This window comes from Trichoderma breve, chromosome 3, assembly GCF_028502605.1.
Source record: "Trichoderma breve strain T069 chromosome 3, whole genome shotgun sequence".
Classification (NCBI taxonomy): domain Eukaryota; kingdom Fungi; phylum Ascomycota; class Sordariomycetes; order Hypocreales; family Hypocreaceae; genus Trichoderma; species Trichoderma breve.
Genome location: NC_079234.1, coordinates 1,882,348 through 1,897,792, shown reverse-complemented (window position 1 = coordinate 1,897,792; position 15,445 = coordinate 1,882,348). Strand labels below are relative to the sequence as shown.

The 15,445-nt window shown below is 45.3% G+C and overlaps 4 protein-coding genes across 4 annotated transcripts; 1 reads left to right on the top strand and 3 right to left on the bottom strand.

Moving 5' to 3' along the window:
* Positions 1-649: 649 nt before the first annotated feature.
* T069G_05011 (o-methyltransferase domain-containing protein) lies at positions 650-1,971 on the bottom strand (the record flags this gene model as incomplete). The annotated part of the gene is made up of 3 exons (XM_056172221.1): positions 650-896; positions 953-1,347; positions 1,480-1,971. The coding sequence occupies 3 exons, from the start codon at positions 1,969-1,971 to the stop codon at positions 650-652; spliced, it is 1,134 nt and encodes a 377-aa protein (XP_056029079.1).
* A 981-nt stretch (positions 1,972-2,952) lies between these two features.
* T069G_05010 (uncharacterized protein) lies at positions 2,953-4,089 on the bottom strand (the record flags this gene model as incomplete). Its single annotated transcript, XM_056172220.1, has 5 exons — positions 2,953-3,056; positions 3,142-3,392; positions 3,451-3,547; positions 3,609-3,696; positions 3,751-4,089. 5 exons carry the CDS (start codon positions 4,087-4,089, stop codon positions 2,953-2,955), a joined length of 879 nt encoding a protein of 292 aa, XP_056029078.1.
* Positions 4,090-5,359: 1,270 nt separating this feature from the next.
* T069G_05009 (NB-ARC domain-containing protein) lies at positions 5,360-8,777 on the bottom strand (the record flags this gene model as incomplete). The annotated part of the gene is made up of 7 exons (XM_056172219.1): positions 5,360-5,807; positions 5,865-6,703; positions 6,749-6,908; positions 6,976-7,546; positions 7,609-8,148; positions 8,212-8,410; positions 8,487-8,777. The coding sequence occupies 7 exons, from the start codon at positions 8,775-8,777 to the stop codon at positions 5,360-5,362; spliced, it is 3,048 nt and encodes a 1,015-aa protein (XP_056029077.1).
* A 1,249-nt stretch (positions 8,778-10,026) lies between these two features.
* Positions 10,027-11,685, top strand: T069G_05008 (beta-lactamase domain-containing protein; the record flags this gene model as incomplete). The annotated part of the gene is made up of 1 exon (XM_056172218.1): positions 10,027-11,685. One exon carries the CDS (start codon positions 10,027-10,029, stop codon positions 11,683-11,685), a length of 1,659 nt encoding a protein of 552 aa, XP_056029076.1.
* Positions 11,686-15,445: the final 3,760 nt, after the last annotated feature.

Here is a 15,445-nt window from a genome sequence, read left to right as displayed (position 1 = left end):
CCTTTGGTCTTTTCGGAATGTCTACACCAACGCCTTCCCCTTAACCGTTTATTTGGAGACATCTTGAATGGCATACCATATGGTTGTTTCCAGCGAATAGGGCTCTTTTTCTACTGAATACTTTGTGATTGAATATGCACGCAATATAGTAGCTGCAGTAACAGCTCATGCTCATAATGTGATATAGAATTTAGATAATGCAAATTAAGGTACAATACTAGCGTTTAATACTAGCATTCAACTTCGAATTGGAGCTCTAGATACATGTGCAAGGACCACCCTTGTCGGCAGGTTGGTTACTTCACGAGAATCTCCTTCAGAATGTTTCATCTCCTCGATCCAGCAATTACGACCATAGAATTCGAGTTTCCACTAAGTTCTTTATAACATTTTAATAGCTTGTACTGAACTAGGTTGTTGATGACTTCAGTAGGTTGTGAAAAGCCTTGGGATCGCCTATTTTGGTTCGTTTCTGCAATATCTGAGTCTGTATCCAACTCAGAATGCCTCATTTGGCTGTCTAACATAGATCTCTAGTACTACAAACTTAAAAGTCACATATATTAGTCTTCTAATTCATTTTGGGTCATGCCTACTCTGGCTCAACTTCTCGTATTCAAATATTCCCTGACATCCCATCCCACGGAAGCTATTTACATACGCTCTTGGACGAAGACGCAAACTTCAACTCGACAACCCCGAACGCATGCTTCCTGTTACAAAGCTCATTGTGTGTACAGGGCGTATTATCTGTACAAGATTCATTTCCTGGACAAAGCGTAAATTCCAGCTCATTATCAGGATTCTCATTATTAAACCTCGTAATTAGCTGGCGCCAGTCATCCTCCGTTCTCTCTTTGCCTGCCAAGATAGACATAGCGGCCATGTCCATTGTCCTAGTGGCAACTGTTAACGCACTAATCATCATTGCTAAATGTGAGCATTGACGAACCTTTTTAGCCTCTCAACCACCAGTGGGAACACATTTGATTTAGGAATGATGTAGTCCATAATGAGGATGAGCGCATCTTTCTTCATGTTGGGCACAATGTTTTTTAGAATTGTAATCACGCGGCTGTCCGACCAATCGTGCATAACAAAGCGAAACATGTATATGTCAGCTTCGTCTTTCTCATTCTCCCCGTCGTCGATAAAATTATACTTTTCAAAGGTGATATTTTTCTTTATGCTTCCGTCAAGATTCGATGTTTCAACATGGTCTGGTCCATTGATGATCATTCTATCAAGGTCTTTCACTACGAATTTTGGAAATGAATCTGGTAGTTGGTCTGTGTGGAAGAGGGCGTCGGCAATGCTGATACATACATCGCCCCAGCCGCCTCCCATCTAAATCATGAAAGAAACAATGTTGTCAGCAGGAATTCCATAAGAGACGTGAAGAGGGCAAACGACTAGATCCGACCCCCCGTGATATTTGTATGAGGCAAGTATTATCGATCGGGGATGGATTCAGCTTACGTCAACAATTTTGGAGATCTTCGGAGGCTTCTTCTGACTGGCAATTATCCTGTTGATTATATTATTGGCTAGTGTATCTTGGTCGTGATCTCTTGTAGCCATATTGTGACTCGACATGACAAACGTCAGGTGGTCTAGCATAGTCTCACAAAGTTCAAGATTCGCATCGTCTGCCATGTATCTTAAGTAGTCATACGGTGTGTCAAAGGCAAGGTTGAAGGCCGTCTCGTAAGGCTCAACAATATCTCCATATCGAAGCAATGCATCGCCAATTCGGAAGGCTGTGCTGAGGAATCTCGGATCCAAACAAATCGTTAGAGTACTCTTCACACTATATGAAGGAACCTTTAGTGGAGCGAATGGCGGGATTGGATTGTCTAGAAAAGCTTGTGAAGGTGCAGTATGTGAGACGGTTTTTGTATCTTCATCGACGGCGAGTATGTGAAACGTAGACGCATGTCGGATTACCCTTGTAACAAAATCTTCAGACATGGTGAATCTTCTATCGAGGTCCTCACTGATCCTATCAGTGAGTACTTTGGTGATTTCGGAGAATGTTATAGGTTTGTCGAGAGGGATGATTTGTGGTATTGAGAAGTCATTAAGTATTTTCAACGTTGAAAGTTGATAGGGATACTAAGCCATTGGTTAGCGCTATCCGGCTTTCTTCTTCATCCATCCCTTTTCTTTCCCTCATTATTTGTCTCGTTTCAGTTTTAGGAAAAATAAAGCTGTAGACTGACAGTGAGAGCTGGCCAGACTACCATACCCGCCGGTCCCAGAACAATGTCACGGAGGTCTGCCGTTTTGTCAAGCAGCTTTGTCCGGGCATCTTTTTCATCATGCGACCCATTAATATTTAGGCAATTTATGAAATCTCGCCAAGAATTATAGTCTGAAAACGATGGTTCAAATGCTCCTAACTCCTCGTGATTCTCGACAAATGTATCAAGAGTGTCACAAAGGTCGGATATCTCCTTGGCTAAATCCGCGAAAGTTCTCTTGGGCATTTTCGCAAAGGCAAAAAATGAAACGAAAGGGAAAGATAAGATGTTGGAGAGTAATTATAAAAAGAACTTCTCTATAGAAGCTCCTCTGGGCGGTAGCGGACTACTAATAAAGCGAAATATATTATGAAGTCACTCGTGCCCAAGGCATTAATGCATCTGATGCCGTTGTACGCCTTAGCCCAAATCACTAAGCCTTGCCTCAGAATGGCACCTGATGCTAGTTTCGTCTTTTATGCTGCAGACTACTAAATGGCGGGGGAAATGATAGATACTCTTTTGATTCATAGAAAGTTGGGTATATGTGCATATGTCCGGGATGTATTGATACTGATGTAACAGAGCGAAGACACGAAGCACTTGGGATGTGTACTACACCTAACAGCATGATTATTGATCTCATTTTGTCCCTTGTTCCTCATAACTAGCTCTTCCACAGTGACCCGCTACTTTGCATATGCGCCGTTTAATCCGTGGAAAATACAAAGAGCCTCACTTCGACACTCTCTCGAGGTCGTTTACCTGTCTCTGAAGTAGCTGGAAGCCGGAATGCCGTATGCGGGCAGCCCACTGCCTGCAATGTCAGCTTTTTTTCTAAGTTTATTTAATTTTACTTCTGAGGGCGTTCTTAATGGGCTAAAGAGATGGCACGTACGCGTTGCGCTTGCATCCATTTGATTCTCAAACGAGGCGGAGTCAAATATCTTGAAGATGCAAGCATCTTGATTCGTCATCTCGCTGAGATAGTAGAAGCGGTACTTTTCATTCCATCGCGCCAAGTAACTTAGCTTCACGAGTTCATCGGTGACAAACTCGAGCTCGACGAGATCGCCTGTAGTTACGGTGCGGGCGTCGCATATTGCAAGCGGCCAGTCCTCAACGACGTCGTTTAAGGGCCTCCAGACGCTACAGCGAATTTGTTAGCATGGCAGCTTAAATCTTTTGCCATATAAACCGCTCGTACTTGAAAATCCGGACTCTGTATCTTTTTAGGAGCTCGTCCACTTCTTGCTGGGGCAGATGCAGACGCAGTCGGTCCAGGGCCCCAGCGGGGCTTTGATCTTATTGCGAATCAGCTTAACAGGACTTTTCCGCTGTAGAAGATGAGGCTCAAAAAGGTACCTATATGCACGATGTCGGCTGGCTTTATTTTGATCATTCTACCGTCGCATACCTGACGCATCACCTCTTGAGAGTCTGCCTTTCGAAGCTATTACATTCATCAAACACTGAAAAATACTTGTTCTTGATGTTTCCAACCTACCCTCCAATCAAATATCTCACATCTCTTGAGAGATTCGCCGATATCAAGCTCCTTCTGGAGCAGGTCCTTGACTTGAGGAAGATAGCGATTCTCAATATCCGCTTCATCAGTCCAATCAATGTCGGAGGGAGACCAAGGCAAGAAGGTGAAGCCTTGCTCATGCAACATGAATGTCTCTGTACATCCACGCACGTCTTTGATCAGCTGCTCAGGTCCCGTAACATAGTCAAAATTGGCATAATGGATCGTCTTTAGAAGTCCTGGGAGTGCGATGTAGGGCCTCTGCGTCTTGGTCCACTGAGAATCATGGAAATAGTTTAGTTTCACCAGTTGATCCATTGCTGACGAAGAGATCTTACTTGTGAATTTGCTTGACTAAACCTTGATGGAATCCATTTTCGCACTCTTAACCATCCGGTGTCTTTTGTAAATGGATTTGCTGCAGCCTATCCTGCCCGACCAAGTCACAGAAAGGTCCTTGGCAAGGCTAGCCTACCACACCCGGTTCAACCCCTCAGAGAATATGCACAACTTGACTGTCCTGAGTCGAAACGAACGTACGATGAAGAATCACATCAAATGAAAATGGAATTTACCCCGCTGCTTGATTTAGGCATCACCGAAAGCCGTGTCGACAGCTAGTCAACGTGCATTAGGCGACATGATAAGAGGTCCTTTGCGCACCTTGAGGCTGCTGTTTTTGCTTTGACCATTAACCGAGACATGCAAGCCCTATGATGTTGGGCAACAATGGATATCAATTGAACCAATTGACCGTCATAGCAGGCACCATTGATGCCTGAATGCCCAAATTTCGAAAGGTGGGAGAGACCATGGGAACCGCAGCCTGCAGAGCTGAGAAATCACATTTGAGGGGTTATTCCCGCTCTGCTTCTCACGCCTGAGTTACGTGGGGTAATTCCAAGCATTGTTGGCAAAAAAATGCATTATCATCTTCTTTCCTATTCCCCTTTGTCCCCCCTCCCCTTCTGTTAGGAAAATCCATCAAGACTGCGGAGTGCTTGTAAAGTATTCTAGATTACTACCGGTTTTAGACAATGCTAATATGTCAACAGGAGCGCTTAGTACAAAGCGCCAAAGACAAGTAGCAAAATGGACACCAACACAGAGAAGGACACCAACACAGAGAAGACAAATGATAGAAGTTCTTGGGTCGGAGCTGTCGAAGAGTCACGACAGTCGGACAGAAGAGAGCAGCCATGGAGAGAGGATGTGGAACATAATGCCCGCCCTAGGAGATACCTTACAGTGGATGAAGTTATTCTGGCCTCCCAGTCCGAATCTACCGGTGTTCAATCCACCGCTGTCCGATCTGCCTCTATTCGATATAGTTCTTCCGATCCTACCCCTCCTCGTCGAGCAAATCCACCCATACCTACTACTTAATTAGGCTGTCTGTATAACTTGACGTATAGCAGAGCACATGAGGCATCATGAAGGCTATCATTCTGGAATATTGCACTGGGTATCTAATATTAAATGCTCTATTCAGTATAAGCGCACGAATCAATCGTTTGCGGCCCAGCCTAAAACTTAAATTAACTGAAGTGAACGAAACAAGAGCATGATGATTGTAATGCGTAGGCCTTCATACAGCGTAGGCTTGGATATGAGGGACAAGGTGGAACAATGAACCGGAAGTCTTCAAAAGCTCAGCTAGATCTTTCGGAGGCAAAAGATCATCCTTGGACCCAAGACGAGACTGAAGATGGCGACACACGTCATTGAGTTGCCTGGTCAGCGTGTTTGCTGGTAGCGACTTTGTCATGACAAGACGGCCAGCTTCGGCGGGGACAATATGATCGTATATCGCGTCCTCATCTGGCAAGGGGACGTCAAACGGCCAGTATCCTGCATACTTCTCCCAGCGTGCAACCCGTACTTGAGTAGCCTCTTTCAGAAGACTTCGTGCTTCTTCATCTTTCTTGTCGTCCTTCTTTTTACGCAATAGTAGTCTGGCAAGCTGATACTTGGCTCGTGCACAAGCCTCGTCCGTCCACTGATCGGGTCTCTCCAAGGCTTTTCTCAGGTACGCTCTGCATCAATTAGTAAACGTGCTATGTCTCCTCATTCATGCGTAGGAAGTATCATACTCAGCAGCCTCATTGTTGTGCCTCTTTGACTCAAGCATTGCCAGCAAGTAATAGGTATCGAGGGTGCTCCGTCCAGTAGGACCAAAAATGTCGGTTCGCATGCTGAGCACCATTTGCAAGGTGGCATAGGCTGAATCGAGATTCCCGCAAAGTATGGCAATGTTCGCATAGAAAAAATAATATCTAATCATAATAACCTTATAAGTGGGATCCGCCATGAAATTGTCAGGATCCGGCTCCCATCTTTGAGCTTCGTCAAGACGCCCTAGAGCCGCAAGTGCAATATGTTTATTGCGATACGGTTCGTAGCATGCAATTGCGGAATCTGGACCTGATCCAAGTAGTTTTTTCTTGATGGTAATGGCAAGATCGGAATATATGATGACGTCTTCGTAGCACTCATAATCGAGTAGTATGGGCGTCATATTGCCCCAGGCATTGGCGTAGTTCCAGAGGTCGTTTGAGCTTACATCAATAGGGTTGGATTTATTCAGGTGCTCTTGACGTAGAGCAACAGTCATCACGTAATGGTGTAGAGTCCTGAGTCTCTCGGAGATTCCGCACGTATCTCTTACGGCCGCGGCGATTGTATGTATATCGGCTCTCACAGCCTCGTGACGGCCAACAAAGCGCTCACAGACTTTGACACTCGCGTTAGAGGTGTCCAGTGCGTCGCCAAAAATATTGCGCTCATAGAAATAGTTGGAGACATCCGACAAAAGCAAGGCGTAATCGATTGAGCATTCCGGCGGCGCTGGCGAGGCTGCATGCGCACTCATGATGCTCATGACATGCGGGGAGTATTTTTCGCACATTTCCCAAATGTCATTTTGGGGAAACTGAACGGGAGACTGACGAGGAAACATTCGGCGTGTAAGGCTCACGGCCATATTGAATATTGATGCAATCTTCCCCTCCTCTTCATCCATTTTTCGTAGGAGGCTCAGCTGCAGTGATCTATGCATGAGATACAGCTGATCTCGGTCGAGACCTTGGCAGTCAATTAAATGTCTAGCCCTTAATTGTCGTATCATTTCATGAAAGCTGCAAAAGTCTAAGCGATTTACTCCACACATTGGTAAAATGGAGGGCGGATATGATCCAATCTTACCTCGCCTCGTCATCAAACTCTAGGAACCCTAATAAACGGTCACCGTGATCTGCATCTACCAGTAACATTTCTCTGGGGACACCCTCAGAACTTAGCATAGACAGAATTTGAGCCAGCATCAGAGCAGGAGCATCAAGCTCTTGTAGAGCGATATCGTGAACGACTTCCATATTTCTTTCATATTGGAGCGGGGTAATCTCCTGACTCAAGATGCGTGCAATTCTTTGTCGATTCTCAAAGAGGTGCAAAAAGGCCTCGAGACTGATATGCGACTGTGCAATATATCCGGCCACATGCACAATCGACAGCGGATGGCCACCAAGAGCTTCTGAGATTAGGCGCGCATTGTCCATGTCCGTTTGAGGGTCATTGTCGCCCGCAATCTCGTCGAGGAGGAACCTGGCGCCTTCGGAAGGCTCCAAAGTAGATAGACGGATTTCTGAGCTGACCATGGTGCGTAGCCTGGCGAGCTGAGAGGTTACCAATACCGAGCCACTGGCACAAAAGGGCCAATAACCTTGCAAATCCTCCCATCGATTGGCGTTATCGAAGACAAGAAGCCATCGCTTATCTGTGAAAACTGTTGGCATACGCAAACGATTAAATGGCCATATTTCTTTTCCCTGTTCTAACCTGTAGTCTCCAGCCAGGTCCTCGCAGCCTCGATTGACGCTCGGCTCGTCGCACCCTGGGCATCAGATATTTTCAGGCGCTTCGCAAGTTCGGCCATTCCGTTGGTGAGCTCAGTCTTGGATTCGGCACAAATCCATACTATGTAGTCAAAGTGCCTTCGGTACCGGTGGGTGTATTCGATGGCAAGCTGAGTTTTCCCCATGCCACCACCACCATGGACGACACACGATTTTTGACGGATAGTCTCATCATCTGTCACTTCACAGAGGTTCTGATGAAGTAACGACAATGTGTTTCCCCGAGCTTGAAAGCGCGGATTTCGTTGGAATGGCACAATGTACAACCTCTCGGGCTCCCTGGTAGCGCTACTCGTAATGGGGATCATTGCTTCCACGGTCCGAATTCTACCTCCATATATCAGCTCAGTGTCAACAAGGACTTGCCTTTCCCTGTCAAATTGACCCTGGTGCCGAAGTATGTTCGACTTATAGGCCTGGAAGTTACGTTCAAGTGAGAACCAGAATATTCTGAGCAAAGAATCTTGCCCATCCAGTTAGTCATATAAAACAATTGGAATGCGTGACAAGACCTTCGGGAGCTTACATATAGGCCATCTCTTGAAGAAAATGACAGCCTCTATGCAGAAGCCGACAAAATCCGATATCAGAATCCGGAGGCAATTATCGAGCGCCTTCTTTCCTGGGAATAGGGTGCTGTAAGTGGCAAGCTGAGGCATCAACAGCGATATTTCCTCAATCATGTTCGTCACACTCTCCAGCAGCTTTGCATACTTGCTCGCAGCCTGCTTATCCGCATTAGTCAGATCGAATCACGAGGGAGTGTGTGTGGCACCAGCGGCACGTCGTATTGGCACTGACATCGAGGACAGCCTGAATGGATCCCCAAACAAGCCCTGCGATTTGCCCGCCTCCTTGCACCATTGTTGTTATCGACCGGACGAAAACCTCAAACTCTTCAAGTATTGGCCCGAGTTTTGTAAGATATCGAGTCAGCGCCTGGTCCCTGTAACGTCCATTCTCCGACTTAAGCCAGTCCTGAAGCGACGAGTAGCCCAATTCTTCAACGGCGAGCTGATACCTGCGCCCCAGAAGCCGCCTCCTCTGGGACTGCAGTTCAGTTTCCCAATGCTGCTCAAGTGCGGTGCTCATTGCTGCTGAAGATTGGCGATGGAAGCCGAGTGTGGTGCCACTGAAGGGAGACAGCTGAGTGAAACTGAAACATGTTCAATCATATCGAGTGTTGGGTGGACGGACACCGCGTCGGCTGCGTTTATATTGCCTCCTACATTAATCAGGCTGCACGAAGGCCAAAGACGGCCTGCATCGCGACGTGGAGCCTGCAATGATTGATTGGTGTTGAAGCAGCCACGAAGCACGTCTTTCGAGCTGGACAGGCCGAAGAGATGAGGAGCACATATTACGGAGCACAAGCACAGGTATGTATATACATGCAGCTCTACAATAGGAAGTCGTCGAAATGACTTCAGCTGTCCCGCATTGGCCTAGTCTTTGGGAGCATTTGAACTTCTGATCTACATTTGCCCAAGTGGGTAGTACGACGATATTTTGGTGTTGCGCTAGCATGGCTGACAATTATCAGTTAAACAACAGCCTAACCTTAAATTCTTTCAGGATATTTTTGTCGGTGTCTATTACGGATGAAACGAACAATTAGTCTAGTAGACGCCCCATCGTGTATCTTGTAATAGTCTATCTCTATTCCTATAGTCGTTATGCAATTTCTGCTAGTAGACAAGAGACCTCGATTTCACAGGCGACGGAATGAGACCCGACAAGAATGAATTGATCCATTGCGCTAGTCGATAGCTTAGTGTGGGGGTGTATTGGTGTGCATTCATGTTCCCGATAGGTAAAAAGGTGCTCTGTATCACATAAATCAACATCACTTGTACAACCTGAGACAAATCTTATTTCCAAAACTTGAACTCCACTCTGATACATCATCTTCTTTTCTCATCTTATGATAACATTGCTGATTATATACGTCATGGTCGTGTTCCTATCGGCACGTAAAACTCAACGCGAATTGATGCCATATCTTGTGAGAGCTGTTGCGAACAGGCGGTCGGCATGCATCCTTGCTTGCTACGGCTGCACATCCTGGGCTATTTATCCCTTATTATCGGTACACAACCTTGAAGGAATTCTCATCCCTCGCTGATATTACTAGGCTTACTATCGGCCCAGCCACCTCTACTTGATGCGTCCAATGTCTGTGTCCCCTCCATCGCCCTTTTGCTCAAACTTTGGACCAAACAAGCATGCGCAGCAAGTGAAGTGAAATCAGCTTGAAGCCGGCAAGTCGCGCCACAATGTACGTCTCAGAGCTCCCTCCAATGGGAAACTTCTCAATTTCCAAGACGCCTTCATTCTTACCATGGATAGGCTCCTCAAATCTGCCCTCGAGGCGTTAGGCCCGCTCCTGACGCAGATTTCTAACATCACTGGCACCCCCGGAATCTCACTTGGCGTTCTACACCATGGCGAAATCCTTCATACGGCCAGTTACGGACTTCAGGATGTTGAGAACCGCGTTGCGCCCAATGCTGACACAAGTTTCCTCCTCTGCTCCATCACAAAAGCCATTACGGCTTCCATGATCGGCATGATGGTTGAAGAGGGCAAGCTGGATTTTACAACTCAACTGAGACAAATCTTTCCGGAGTACCAACGGGATGACGCCCAGGCCAACATAACGATCGAAGATCTTCTCAGTCATAGGACGGGGCTCGCGCCTTATGATAGCCTTTGGCTTGGCTCGGATAACCGGATCTTTTTGAACCGTTCCGATGCTATCCCAACCTTGAGTTATGTCCCATCTGCAAGTCCACTGCGTACACGGTTTGTATACGATAATATCGGCTACGAGGTTCTTGGCCAAGTCCTCGAGAAGTTGACCGGTTTATCCTACCTGGAGCTACTTCACGAGCGCATCATCGAACCACTACACTTGAATAGAACTTTTTTCGCCCAAGAGCCATTCGATAATAACACAGCCAAATCCTACGCAGCTCTAGGGGATGGCTCATTTTGTGGCATTCCGCCTTGGGGCCATGGCAAGGACTTGCTTATTGGTGCGGCTGGCGCAATTCGCAGTTCCGTTAGCGATCTCTTGGTGCTATACAGGGCATTGATTGAGGCAGCCAACTCACAAGTGGCCCAGACATCGACACCAGGTTCTGAGAATCCTTTCAAACAAATGCCGATGCTTTTACAGGGTAAAATTGGCGTCCCTAACCAATCTTTGCGGGAGTACAGCTATGCGTCAGGATGGATTCGAGCAGAGCTCCCGGCAATTCTCGATTTATTTGCTGATTACGAGCCTCCCATTCTAAATAACGGCTCAGAATCGCGCCTTATGATTTATCATCAAGGCTACATCCCCGGTAACGCCGGCTTTGTAGCGCTATTCCCCGAAACTACAACCGCTGTGGTTTTGCTGGGCAATTCTGCCGGCCTTACTGACGCGATGAAGCTGCTGGGTCAGATCATTGTAGAAACTGTGCTGGGCAACGAGGTCGATGCACCGACATACATTGAAGCGGCCAAGACGGCTTCCACAAACAATGTCATGTTGCCCAATTATGTGTACCAGGATCTACTCGATGGAAAGACGCGTGATTCACCCAGTCGAAGCACTTCAGCATATACAGGCCGATACTACAATGCCATTGAGAATTTTTTCATCGATATCAACGAGGTAGATGGCAAGCTTCAAGTAGCATACATGGGATCAGATCGCGATACGTTTGACTTGGAACCCTATCAGACTGACAGTTTTTTCTGGTGGATTGACTACGATGAGACTGTAAAGCGGGCAAGGCTATCAGGATTTCCCAAGGAATACTTCATCTTGAGCTTTGGCTGCCCATCTACGCCTACAAAGTGGAGTTTCGGCGCCAATGTTAGGATGGGCTGTCTAACTTGGAAACATGAATTCCAACTGTCTGGGGACGGAGAGATTTTCCAAAGGAAGGGAAACAAAGTGTCCAGCGACATGCAGCGTGTCTTGAAAACGTCGATGGAGCTGAAATAACGAAGATTATAATGATTTACTATCATGTATTGTTTATAAATAGTTCTCGTCTTCGTCAAGCTACCTAATTGTTAGTTACTTTAACCATAGGGCGAAATATTGAAATAGCACCTTCGAGGTAAAGCTTTTGCCTGTACCAAGCATCTTTCCCCCATTCTACCTCGTATCCCCCCATCCCCCCACTCCTTGTCGCTATTCCTGTTTTCTTCAATCCCTTCTCCAGTGCATTCAATAGTCGCAACGTATTGATGCCCAACTGCATGCATGAAGCAAGGTCATCGGCATACAAGAGGGGTCAATCTTGATTGTTCAATAATTCTGAACATTTAGTTAGATAGCCATAGTAGCGACTACATGTATCCTACTCGTCATGATATTTCCAATAACCTGTGCAGTCACTTCTATATATCGCATCGGCATAACCTGCATATATGAAGTGTGTGTTGATTAGACAATATATGTTACTTTAATTCTTCTGAAACTATGCTTCTCACACATTCTCTGACATGATCCAGCATTTTAGAATAGATAGGTACCCAATACTCTTGTTGACAACCCATCAGGCTCTATCACAGCCCCACCATCAAATTCGTTGAGATTACCCTAAAGGCAAAGTGGTTGATAAAATTAGTGAGAATGAAGAAAGATTCGCGGAAATTAGAATACGACTGGCTATAATAGATGATAGTATTAGCAAGCATAAATGTATCCAAACGTACATGCGTATATAATAGACCATATAACACAAATTTACCATTACGTTAATTCTTTCTTCATGTACTGCGTAGTCTGTGCCAGTTCAGAGTATTGCCTTGTATCTCGGCAATTAGTAGTCCTGCTTATTTTATCCGTCACTGACTGTTTGTGCAATTTCTGCAATTTGTACCAAGTCTTGAGGGAAGAAAGAATTGCCCCAGACCTTAAGAGAGAGCCAATGTCATCTAGCTTTCCATGCGATAAGCCTCTATCGCGCCGTCTAGAGAAGAAAGGCACCATTGGAAAAAAAAAGGAAAAAAAAAAAATACTCACAGAGCACAAAAACACTCATCTACCTTACTTTATACGATTTATACTATTACTTCGCTTTACGATAGGTAGTATCGCCTACTTGTATCAATCCTCTGCAGTGGTAATACCACCACCATTTACGACTATAGGCAGTGGAGAATTCGCGGTTCTATTAAAGATGTTGTCTGAAGTTCGATCGCCCCCAGAAATAGCTGTCAGCGCCACCATTTTCGGCGGCTGCCACCCTTGTTTGCGAACGCTGATGATCCGACACCTGAATCTCGCACAACGCTATTATGGCTTAATGATTACACCAGACAAACATATGACAGTCGCTTGTAAAGTGAAGGGCTCATAGCACTATGACTTTCGATACGATACTGATTCATATGTACAACACCAACAGGACTAGTAGGGAAATAGGAACAAGACAAGAAGCGAGGGAACCATCAATTAACCTGTATTAATTACCACAGCCTACGCGTGAGGGAAAGTGTATGGCTTACTATAAGAAAAATTAGTATTTCTAAAACCATTTTTGAGAGAGCGGGGAAGGCTTACCGGTCTCTTCGGGGGTTGAATTACAAATTTGCTGTATTATCTAGAGATGCGGATATAGATCCAATCGATACTAGAGCGCATATAGTTTATTTCCCTAATCATATAAAAATTGCCCTCACCGCCCAAAAATAGATTATGCTGTGACGAATCGTGCAACTAATGGTTGGTAAAGTTCGTATTCCCAAGGGACAACGTGTGAAGCTCAAGAGGCTGTTTAAGTCAGGTCAGGCCAGATAACCGAGCTACGATTTTTTTTATCACGCAACAAGTAGAGGCCCTCAAATAGATTCAATCTGATTGCTGCATTATCAAAATGTCTCTGTAACTGTTCTAAAGAGTGCCGAGAAGCGAAGATTATATGTTCAAAGTGTATATGTCCTGGTCAACTGAAGTCGTCCGTCCACGGTCGACGTTTCAATATTGTGTGGCCCATCTGTCACTTAATGCAAAGTCCGGTATTTTGCATTGCAACCTCGACGTTGATTCTCCTTCTAGTCTAACCTGTTCCATACACTGACCCTTTTCCTTATGATTATTCGTAATAGCATGCAAAAGACTGAGCATTTTGCACCGGAACACAGTTTTGGCCTCCATTACTGGACTGTGTCAACGCTCCTCCCTGGCAGTTGCTTTGGCTGTAAAAGATGCATGTGCAACTGTTTTCGAAGCAATTGGCAACGTTTGCCCATTGGGCGAAATGATAGTTGTAACAGTTATTAGGGCCTCCACGTAGTTTGGTTGCCCAGTTCACATTGACTTGACCGGCGTAGTTCTGACACGCATCTTTATAATAATTGATCTGCATTTGTGTCGCAGAAGCAAAAGAGGCGGTAAGAACCGCGAGAAGTGTAGTGGTAGAGAAATGCATGGTCACTGATTGACTGATAGGTGCTGAATGATTGAATTGTTGAAGTGATGTGCCGTTTGAATAATAGAGAGAGCTCGCGGTCCATGGCCAATTTATACCTGGATGAAAAGACTGAATCTCTAGATCCTTCCATACCTAGCAGCTCATTAATTATAGTACCCCTGTGCTTACTGCGTCAACTGACAAAAGAAATGTATACATCCTTTCTTGAAGCTTCGTCAATTGTATGAACTCCTATGGCCCTGCACCTATAGTATAACATGACTCTCGTATATACATGAACTTCGGCAGCGCTAGCATGGCTATACGAGGGACTCTACGGTGAAGACCGTACATATATCATGAGACACTCGGTAAGCTTATTATCATGCACCTGCGGTATAGGGAATAGCAGCCATGGTTCTGCCGTTCAAATTTTCATCTCCACACCTTGAAGCAAACTAAGAAAACAGAGGAATTGATTGCGAGATCCATCAGCTGTATGTAAATGAAATATGACACCGCCCTAATCCCTACGTATGCCATACATTTACTGCTGCATATGGGAAAAGAAAGAGAAAAATAAAGAAAAAGAAAGCTGAAGGTAAACTGAAATTTTACCTAAATCTAGAGTTCGGGAGTTTACGATGGCCATACACAAATCCCTGATTGTAAGTACCGGCGTTGAGGTAAAAGCTTGATTGCAGATCTCCTGATTTAGCGGCTGCTTACTCCTTATTGCCTACGTTATCATAAATTTCATGCCGTATGTAGTCTGGCTTACATGCTTAAGTATCAATCGCACAATTTACTGTAACGGGCTAGATAGCTGTTAAAGGTAAGTGGGACACTTTGAATCAAGACGCATCTAGTCGAGTGTGGCGTCCTGATGCTGAATGCAGGTACGTTTAGGTAAGTTCCCGAGGTAATAAGCCAAAATGCTTCGATTAATAAGGTAATGATGTTACAGAACACGGGAGATAATTTGAGCGGCTGTGATTACAAGTGCGTAAGAGTAGAATAGAAGGTATGGCTCGTATTTAGTCTTGATGTTTTGACGACTAGCTGCCTGCACAATCTTAAAGAGCGTATGGATTCGGACTTATATATCCTATTGTTCCTGAACTATCATACGCTCTTGTTTACTGGTCCTTGTGAAGATGGGGCCATGGGTATTTTCGCGGTTCTTGGAGTACATATCGGTGTGAGACGCGGAGATCTTGGTTCGCTCATCGGCTGTCTTACCCATACTTTCTTCGGGTATGTACCAACTACTTTGGGTCAGGTCGTAATAATACGAAGCCAAAAGAATGCAATACTATTTCTTAATGACACTTTTGTCAT